At 42.7% G+C, this 9,717-nt stretch overlaps 1 protein-coding gene and 1 non-coding gene across 2 annotated transcripts; both read right to left on the bottom strand.

Moving 5' to 3' along the window:
* Nucleotides 1-1,352: 1,352 nt before the first annotated feature.
* ankrd16 (ankyrin repeat domain 16) lies at nt 1,353-9,575 on the bottom strand. Its single transcript, XM_033614304.2, has 7 exons — nt 9,107-9,575; nt 7,403-7,623; nt 7,128-7,170; nt 6,436-6,544; nt 6,179-6,340; nt 4,494-4,572; nt 1,353-1,651 (listed from the first exon to the last, which is right to left on the bottom strand). The coding sequence occupies exons 1-7, from the start codon at nt 9,442-9,444 to the stop codon at nt 1,488-1,490; spliced, it is 1,116 nt and encodes a 371-aa protein (XP_033470195.1). The 5' UTR covers nt 9,445-9,575; the 3' UTR covers nt 1,353-1,487.
* Nucleotides 8,907-8,994, bottom strand: trnay-gua (transfer RNA tyrosine (anticodon GUA)). The gene is given in 2 exon segments: nt 8,907-8,942; nt 8,958-8,994. It is a non-coding gene; the product is annotated as a tRNA-Tyr (tRNA).
* Nucleotides 9,576-9,717: the final 142 nt, after the last annotated feature.

Raw genomic sequence — 9,717 nt, 5'->3', positions numbered from 1 at the left:
TTAGCCACCTAAAAAAAAAAATCAATATCAGTTTAAGTGTATGCTATATTGAGACTGTTTTCACTACTTTACCTTTTCGTCAGACGGCCCATTCCAACAGGATACGGCTTCAGTTCCCCATCTCTGCTCTCGTCAAAGCCACCAGACTCCATTGAGAAAAACAGTAATTTTAGCTGGCTTAACATGTGAACTACTGGTCTACGATCAGTTAGTTTGTGTTTTTGTGTTTGATGAATCCAAACTAACTGTTTTAAATGCCAAAGTAGCACAAACAAGCTGATTGAGGCATTAGCAGACCAGCAGCTTCTGTGTTCAATGTTAAATCACTGTTTTTCTCAGTGGAGTCTGGCTTTAAACAGAGATATGACACCTTAATTTTCCCGTTGGAAATCACTGTCTGACATTTAACAGTGAAATTACTCTCAATATAGCATACACTTGAACTGATATTGATTTTTTTAGGTGAGACTTTTTTTTGGGGGTGGCTAAAATACATTTTGTTGCTGACCCCTCAATAGCATTAGATTGCTTAGCTTCCATGTGTGATTCCAGCCCGCTTCTCCAAACTGGGGATGTGACAACTGACATCTACTGTTTGTAATATACATTCTATGACTAAGTACCCCATACAAACCCACTTGAAAAAATTTGAACTACCCCTTTAACTCCCACCCTGCATGTTGAATATATGGTTGATCTCAATCAAGATTTACCTATTAAAATTAAAATGCCTATCTTAGCAAGAATTCATCTCGTATGAGGAATTCCACCAACAAAGCAACCGTGATGATGTGTAGTGCAAAGTAGTCTCCTAATTATTTGTGGTGCCAGAGTGGACTAGATTCATGGCTGACACACCTGTTAAGTAAACCCAGTGACGGTTATGCAGTTGGCCTCCGTATTACTCATCCAAGTCAGTCTTTACAGGACAGGATATACAGCCAGCCAACATGACATTTTAAGACGGTGAACATCTAACATTATCGAGGAACTTAAAACTACATTCAATACAGTTATTTCAAACATATTTACATGCAGAAACTATTTAAAGCTGAGGTTTTGTTTTGCATCGGACAGCCCTACAACTGCTGGCAGGCTAGAGGGTCAAGATCATATCAAAATACAATCAGATAAAGTCTCACAGGTAGGTGAGCTTATCTTCAGCACGTCCAGTCATGTCAAAACCCCACTGCTGTTCTCCAAATAACATACTTATCCCCATGCAGCACAGTGGCTGGCATTTTAGCACAAACACTGCCAAAATCAGGTCTGATGTAAATATAACATTACTTTAAAAGCAAGTCATGTGGCTGAAGTCCCAACATTCTGTTACTCAAGAATACACTACACAACACAGTGAAGTAGATTTATTGCAATCTTCAAACCCTTAACTGAGTGGCTTTAACCACATTAAATGTTTTAGGTTCCTTCCTTTACTTAAATTAATGCTACAGACAAATCTGTGTTCTGTATCACTATGGTAATGTTTATGTTGGTTTCAGTAAGCCACATTCGAATGCTCGCACTACGTCTGGTTTCTTGGCATGCTGCCGTGCTGTTATGCCAGATGTGTCTTCTGAGTCTTTGAGTCCGAGCTGCAGGAGTGTCCTTGCTGCATCAGCTTGCTGCCCGATGCAGGCCATATGAAGAGCTGGGAAGAGAAGAGGGCAGTAAGGGACCATACTGGTAGTTCTGTATATTTCAGACAAAGCATAGCTTACGTTTCCAGATTGACTTCATTTCAACGCAGCCATTGGTTTCATTATTTAACAGTATTTTGTTTTAAAATGATTCCTTTTTACTGTCATTACACTTTACCTGGTCCACACATAAATAACACTTTGTGCATTAATTAGGCTTTTATTTATTTGGTCGGAGTTATATTACTTTCATTTGGTAATGCAGCTGAATGCGCACATTAAAGGCATAGTGCACCCAAAAATGAAAATTCAGTCATTATCTACTCACCCTCATGCCGAGGAAGGCCCTGGTGAAGTTTTAGAGTCCTCACATCCCTTGCGGAGATCGGCGGGGGCAGCGGCTAGCACACCTAATGGCTGACGGCGCCCCAGACTAACGTCCAAGAACACAAAATTGAAACCACAAAATATCTCCAACATGCCCATCCGTAGTGATCCAAGTGTCCTGACATAAAAAGTTGTTTGGAAAAACGTCATATGAACTCTGTTTTTAGTCTCACTGTAGCCTGTAGTTCTGACTGCTTCTCTGTGCTCCACGTTCACATGCGCGAGACCAGCGAAAGCATGAGCTTTGCTTACCCGTGTTTACATCACGTGACACGTGCACCGCAGGGGGAGACAACGGTAACCACAGTAGCTAAAAGATAATTTGCACTACAGTCTTTTAGCAAAGGACAGCCCAACATGTTTGAAGACTTTGAAATTGAGGAGGAACAGCATTTCTTTGTTGAGCCATATTTGTTTGAGCCCGAGTATATGCATGGAACTCAGGCTACTGGACGAAGCAGCTGCCGCAGCTTATGAGCCTAACCCTCAGCCAGCCGCAGAAATACCGGAGTCGAGCACTGGAAACCTGGTGGTGTAGTTGTTTCAAATGCAAAGCAATGCCAATGGATGAGGAAAGTCTTTACTGCTCAGACTGGGAATTGGCGATGCCTGCACTTGAGAATCTGGACATCAGTACTGACGAGACTGCTGCTCTTCAGAGACCGTGCATCACCGATCACCCTGAGCGCGCACACGTGAGTGCGGAGCACAGAGAATCAGTCAGAGCTACAGGCTACAGTGAGGCTAAAAACAGAGTTCATATGACGTTTTTCGAAACAACTTTTTATGTCAGGGCTTCAGGACACTTGGATCACTACGGATGAGCATGTTGGAGAAATTTTGTGGTTTCAATTTTGTGTTCTTGGACGTTAGTCTGGGGCGCCGTCAGCCATTAGGTGTGCTAGCCACTGCCCCCGCCGATCTCTGCAAGGGATGTGAGGACTCTAAAACTTCACCAGGGCCTCCGTCGGCATATGGGTGAGTAGATAATGGCTGAATTTTCATTTTTGGGTGCACTATCCCTTTAATCTGAAAGATTTTTATTGCTGGTGCCTTCTAGTACTGCTGGAAAATTTCTACATCCAAATCTTGAAAAACACTTTATTTATTTATTTATTTATTTATTTATTTATTAGATCTGGGGACAATACAGTTAACTTGGAAAAGGGGGTATTAAAGGCCCTGAAAATCAGCTATTTCCTATGAGCTACTTGGGTCCTACATGAACATGTCATTTTCAACCAACCCGTTTTAAGAGGACATGGCTCAGCTGGCGAAAAGTGATGTCACATGCATCTGAGCACAAATCAGGATGTAGCAACGTATGAGTCAACATGTGAACACAGTAGAGGGGTTGTTTGCTTATGTTGCCAGCACTGTCAGTCAAATCCGATCAAACCACACCCACACAGTCCTGATGCAGCAGATTTACTGAGTATGAACTACTATTAACCGTTCTTAAAGCTATAGTGCGTAACTTCTACAGGTCCGTAAATGTCCGTTTCACCCAAGCCACTACTAGAGGAGATGACACAATGCTGATTAAGCTGATCGGCTCCTCTAACATCTTGCGGTATTTTTCAATATATATCATTTTTAGTTTGCGTGTCAACCGGCGACATTCCTGCGCTGGCGCACAGGAAATGCTTCCTCACAACCAGAAGGGAGGGGGAGAAAGAGCGGAGAGTGTCATAGCAAGAGGTAGAGCGCAGGTAGAAAGAGAAAGCAACATGGCGGAGAAGCGGCCGAGACACGGTTCAGAAGTGGATCCTACCACAAAGAAAAAGCCTGGACGTTCGGCTGAAGGTCTATTAGCAAAGAAGGAAAGTGACCGACGGAGAAGGCAAACAAGGATTTGTATTGGCGTCGCTTTTCCTCGGTGGAGAGCCCTGAAGGAAGAAATTGGGCTGAGGGCAGACACGGATGTTGCCTTGCTGCTGTTGGATAAGTAAGTGACTTGGTTTATAATTATATTATGAGTAATATGTGTTGCTGTTACATGTACTGGACCTAGTACTTTATTATTTTCTTGGAAATGGTGCTATGAACGTAATGTAATTTTAGCAGCCTGGTGTTCGCCACGTTGCGTAGCATTGTGTACACGGTGTGAAGCAAGTGTTACTCTGTGTACACGGTGTGAAGCGAGTGTTACTCTGTGTACACGGTGTGTGGCGAGTGTTATTCTGTGTACGGTGTGGCTTATTAGTTGTAATAACGCAGTATCCGCTGGGAGGTGACAGAAGTTATGCACTATAGCTTTAAATAATATTTAAGCATACTTTTTCTAAACCTTTTCTAACTTTTATCATGCCTGTTTCGCTATGAATATTATTGTTATAGTGAGATACTTACGATTTGAAACCACATTTTCAGGGGTTTTAAATTTTTTAAAAACAAAAATATTTCCCACACTCACACCTGCAGCTGAAGTGCAAAACACAACATGGAGTGTGAAACACTGCTTACCAGTTCTTCCCTTTTTGTCTCGAGCATGGAGATCTGCCCCCAACTCTAGTAGTGTTTTTATAGCAGATGTGTGGCCCTCCTGAAAAACACAGATTAAAATGAGGAAGAGGAATTTCAATGCTGAACACAAAAAGAACTCCAGGACCATCTCAAAGCATGAGACAACAATCTCCCAAGTCTTCAACTCCAGGAGGAGAAGATGAATGCTGCTCAGCATCTGAGCAAGCAAGAGTACAACACGATGGTCTCACAGTATGAGGCAGACCAAAATAACCAGATGTTCAACGCAGTAGTCGAGAGCCAGCTGCGGATTGAATATCAGCAGAAGGTGAACAAGATGGACGCACAGCTCCACCAGAGGGACGCAGAAATCTTGGCTCTCAGCAGGAGGAAGGAGAGTATCTCTCAGATGCTCACAGAGACCACTTACCAGCTGCTGAGCAAAGGAGCAGCACTCCATTAGAGCAAGGAAGCCTGCCAGAGAAAATACTGCACTCTGGAGGAGAAGTTTACAGAAGATCTGGCTGATAAACACCAGAGCTGGAAGACGAAAGAAAAAGAGGGTGACAACATTAAAACTGATGGAGGATGAGAAAAGGGAACTGGAGGACAAGTTTACAACAGACCTGGCCAAGACACAACAGAGCTGGAGATGCTGCAGACTGAGTACCAGAGGAAGGTGCGGGAGGTGGAGGAACAGATCCACCAGAGGGACACTAAAATTCTAGAACTCAGCTAAGAGAAGAAGAGCCTCTCTATGATACTCACAGAGACCACAAACCAGCTGAGCAGCAAAGCCGCTGAACTCACCCAAAGAGAAAGAGCTTGGCAAGAAAAATACAACACTATGGAGGAGAGGTTTTACGAATGACCTGGACAAGAAACACCAGAGCTCCAGGACAAAAGAAAAACAGATGGAGACAAAACTGAAACTGGTGGAGGAAAACAAAAGGAAACTGAGGGATTAGTTCACAATGGACCTGGCCGGGAGACACCAGAGCTGGGAGACAAAAGTAAAACAGATGGAGGACGAGAAATGGGACCTGGAAGAGCTCCGTCTTAATCTTCTTGTTTTGCAAGAAGACGACAGATGAAAGAGAGACATAGCTGTAGAAAATGGAAAGCAAAATGTATCCACCTTACTCCTAGCCCACATGATACCTTGAGTGAATTATGGGTGCTACTTCCAACGCTGAACCAGAACAAGCATTTTCAGATAAGCTAACAGTACGCTAATACTCTCTTCAGTGCATAGAAAAGAGTATTTGGAGCCCTGCTAATAAGGTCAAAGCTTTGTTTTTCTAATAAGTTTGTCCATAACTTACTACCTGATGCTATAGAAAGGGAGAGTGATGTCATGATTGACAGCTGTGTGCATTAACCTCTGTGCTCAAAATTAACGGCGCTGCTCTCCACTGGGTCGGACAGGTGTATAGGCAGGAACTCAATACTGTGGCTCAACTTCCCAAATGCTACTGCGCAGACTCTGACTCCAAAAGCGCAACATGGTAGCGCCCGTCTCTGGGATGTTCTGGCTTCATTTTAGTAAAGTGGGACAAAGGTGAGACACATTATCCATCTTTAAATACAGTTTCAACCTCTTACCCGTTACTTTTAGTGACTAGTGTAACCATTTATCTGTTACTTTTAGCCAACAGTTTTGGCTCCCCAGTCACTGATGTTACCTTTGCAGCATAATGCAGGGCAGTGAGCTGGACATTAGTTGCCCTCTGATTCACATCTACATTGAGGTCCCGCACCAGGAACCGCAGCGCCTCCTCCTGGCCGGTGACAGCGACCTGGTGCACTGGCTGGGCCCCAATAATGTCAGCTGCTGTTGGAGATGCCTACAGGGTACACAAGTTATGTCAACACAATACACATACATACCTCAATTTCTACATAAGCTGAAGCTTTACTGAAGTGAAAAGCCTAGATCTACCTGATGCTTTTCTAAGAGCAGCCTGGCCACCGAAATGTGTCCGTTCCTAACAGCATCCATGAAAGGAGTGACTCCACAGCTGTCAGTGCTGTCTGGGGTGTAGCCACATCTGGAAGAAGACCAGTGAAGGTGAGGGTCAGTCAGACAAGGTTATATGTGAGCTACAAGTCTTCATCAAGCTCATGTATCTATATTTATCGTGACACAAGTTTTGGCAGTCTATAAACAGGACTGTAACCATCAGTTACATGTGGGTGATTCTTCACCTATATCTTTGTGTCCCTCTCAACACATTTTTTAATCTTTATTTTATTTATTTTTACAAATGCTGATATTGCTCTGTATCTCTTAGTTGTGTAAATGGGCCACAGCTTGCTAACAAGTTGGTCATACATCAACTTAAATGGTGATATGTCAAAGTGTCCTTTTACTTCACCCTGCCAGATTAATCCTGCCAAACCAGCTATCAAACCATAAACCTCTGAGCCACAGTTATGTTCATACTCATGAGTTTTATCAGGTGAATATATTATTCTAATGCTTTTGGAGCCAGAATTTCAGAGGAAAGGGTCTGATGATGCACACATCTAAAGTCACAAATAAAGGTGTTTCCAGAGCTGACTGAAATAAAATCTGACTCTCCACATGATTGGTTTTGGGGATAGAATTCCCTGTACAAAATGTCAACCTACCTCTCCAGCAAGATCCCAACAACCTCCTCACAGCCGTGCATCGCTGGAAGATGAGAAGAGGGCGTGTTAGTTAGAATATGACGATGAATTCAAAAGGTCCCTAAAATAACACGAAAGAACAGATATTACTTTTGTCTCTCACCCACTTTTCTTTAGAGATCCTGGGAAGATAAATCAGCCTGAAGTCAGGACTTTTTTGTGCACTCCGGGTGTAGCCACTTATCCATCATGTCACATATCCATGCACTGGAAACTGGAATCTGAGGATGCTTTACCTGCAGTGTGTAGTGGTGTCCTGCGCGTCTTGCTCTCTGTCCTCCAGACATCCGGCGTGGCAAGAAGAAGGTGCTGTACGACCCGAGGATCGCCCTCCCTGCAGGCGATGTGGAAGGAGTTCCAGCCGTCCTTGTTTTTCAGTGCAGGGTCAGCGCCATGGCACAGCAGCTCCTGGATCACGTCGAGGTTTCTTCGGGTGCAGGCCATCATCAGGGGAGTCCTGAGAGAGAGGAGGCAACACTGACGCATACTCTGACCAAGTCACATCTACTGGAGTTGGCAGTCACATTACAAGTTCACATGCTAAAAACAGTGTTTCACAACAGTTTTCTGGGAAATATAGTAAATATATAAAACCAGATCAACTGTAAATTGTAGTTTTTGTGACTTTCACATGTTGAAAGGCATCTTCACCTTCAGTTTTTAAATTGTGAAATAATTAAATAGTGCTTTAGCACTAATAATAAGTGATTATGCCTAGGTTGTGTCCCTCCTGTATAAAGATTAAACTCTTCTTTCTCATTTTTCACAATGCAAGAAAAATGTTATCACACAAAATATTAGAGAGTGGAATACAACATTATTTATTTTTAAAAAATTTGTTGAGGCATTGTGCATTGATCAACTTGATTGGACAAGAAAATAGTCCCTCCTTGGGAAACTGGTTTTAAATCTTTTTATATTGTGCAGACTTTTCAAAACTTTTTGATGTAGATGAATGAAAGAGTGTTTGAGGCCTCTACTGAAGTAGCTTTAAATAGATATTTGGGGTTTTTGTTATTTTTGGGAGTAATAGATGCTTAGAGACTGTTCATATTTATGAGGAGAGGTGGTGCAAAAAAGCAAGCATGCCTTCCAAAACTGCTCTCGGGAAAATTACACCATTTATCATAGTTGAAAACTGTAAAACAGAAATTACCATTGGACTTTCTTGAATTTCTGGCAGTCCTTGGACACACATCACATGCAAAAAATGCTTCAATCAGAAAAAAATAAAAATAAATAAACATAACCAAATCTGAACTTTCAATAGTGATATTTCATCAAAATCCTTATATTCTATTTGTCATTTTAAATTTGACCAAAAATAAACCACCTGCACTGACTAACCAGCATGCATGACAAGAGTGGAAAACCAAAGCTATTTTCAACTCCAGGATTTCGTCTTTAACGTTAACTTTCAAACTCCAAAGAGTAAGATTTAAAATCTAATAACTAATTTATGGTGAAGAAAGGGTCATGCATTTTCCGCCAGTCACTTCGGAAAGGTCAAGGAAAAATATTTGCAGCTTCGGGGAGGCCCAAATCCAAAAATGATGAGGAAAGAACAGTCGCTTCTGTCTATAACACGAGAGGTGCCAACTGACGACCTGCCGATGAGCCTGCTGTCGCTGATTTTCTTTGTGTCTTTATCATGATTCGTTTGTGTGTTTCTCGTCTTTGAACAATAGTTTCATATATATTTCGTAAAATAATCGGTTTATAGTCGCATCAAAAGAGTGCTCCTTCGAGCCGGATTCGAACCAGCGACCTAAGGATTTCAGCTTACAGCCTCTACAGTCCTCCGCTCTACCAACTGAGCTATCGAAGGGAGCTGACATTTGTTGCACGACAGTTCCTTTTTGAAGCCGAAAGATGGCGCCATATGTATGACACTATCTTTATGGTTGTTCTAATCACCAGGTTAGTAGGGTCATCCTCACCAGTCAGCTTTCTTTAGACTGTCCACCTGAGCTCCTGCCCGAAGCAGGTAGCTAACACACGCCTGGTGGCTCATGGATGCAGCTTCGTGCAGCGGCCTCTTGTAGTCGTTGTTGTACACATCCACATCCATGCCCACCCGCGTTATTAGATATTCCACGATGTCCAGGTGTCCGTTCCTGGCAGCGTAGTGCAGCAGGGTGTCCCCGGAGCGACCATAGTGTTTACTGCTGACAGTCTGAGCCGCCGCCAAGCCGCCTGACGTTATCCTTTTCTCCAGAGAGTTTAACTGTCCCTCCTGAGTGAGCTTCACCAGCAGCTTTAAAGTGTCTTCGTCCATGCTGGGTGGAAGTCAGACGCTGCTGCAGGACGTTACCTTAACTCTCAAAATGACAGTAAATAGTAAAGCAGATCTGGAGAAAAGTGTTTACTAGGTTGTTTTCACCGAGCAGCAAAAATAAGATGGCCAGCCATGACCTTACACTGTGACTATGTTTCCATACATACAGCATTACTGTAAATGGTCAAACAAGCTTAAGTTAGTATTATTCAAATGCACACTCAAGGGTAAAAAAAAACTATGTTAAAAATAAGTAAGCGGATGATTTGATAA

This window comes from Epinephelus lanceolatus, chromosome 23 (assembly GCF_041903045.1).
Source record: "Epinephelus lanceolatus isolate andai-2023 chromosome 23, ASM4190304v1, whole genome shotgun sequence".
Classification (NCBI taxonomy): Eukaryota; Metazoa; Chordata; class Actinopteri; order Perciformes; family Serranidae; genus Epinephelus; species Epinephelus lanceolatus.
This window is presented reverse-complemented; position numbering and strand designations above follow the sequence as displayed.

Coding starts and splice junctions, on each gene's coding strand:
- ankrd16 (XM_033614304.2), bottom strand. CDS start 9,444: ATGGACGAAGACACTTTAAAGCTGCTGGTGAAGCTCACTCAGGAGGGA. Junction 7,624..9,106: donor AGTCTAAAGAAAGCTGACTG/GTGAGGATGACC, acceptor CCTCTCTCTCAG/GACTCCCCTGATGATGGCCT. Junction 6,341..6,435: donor TGCTCTTAGAAAAGCATCAG/GTAGATCTAGGC, acceptor TGTACCCTGTAG/GCATCTCCAACAGCAGCTGA.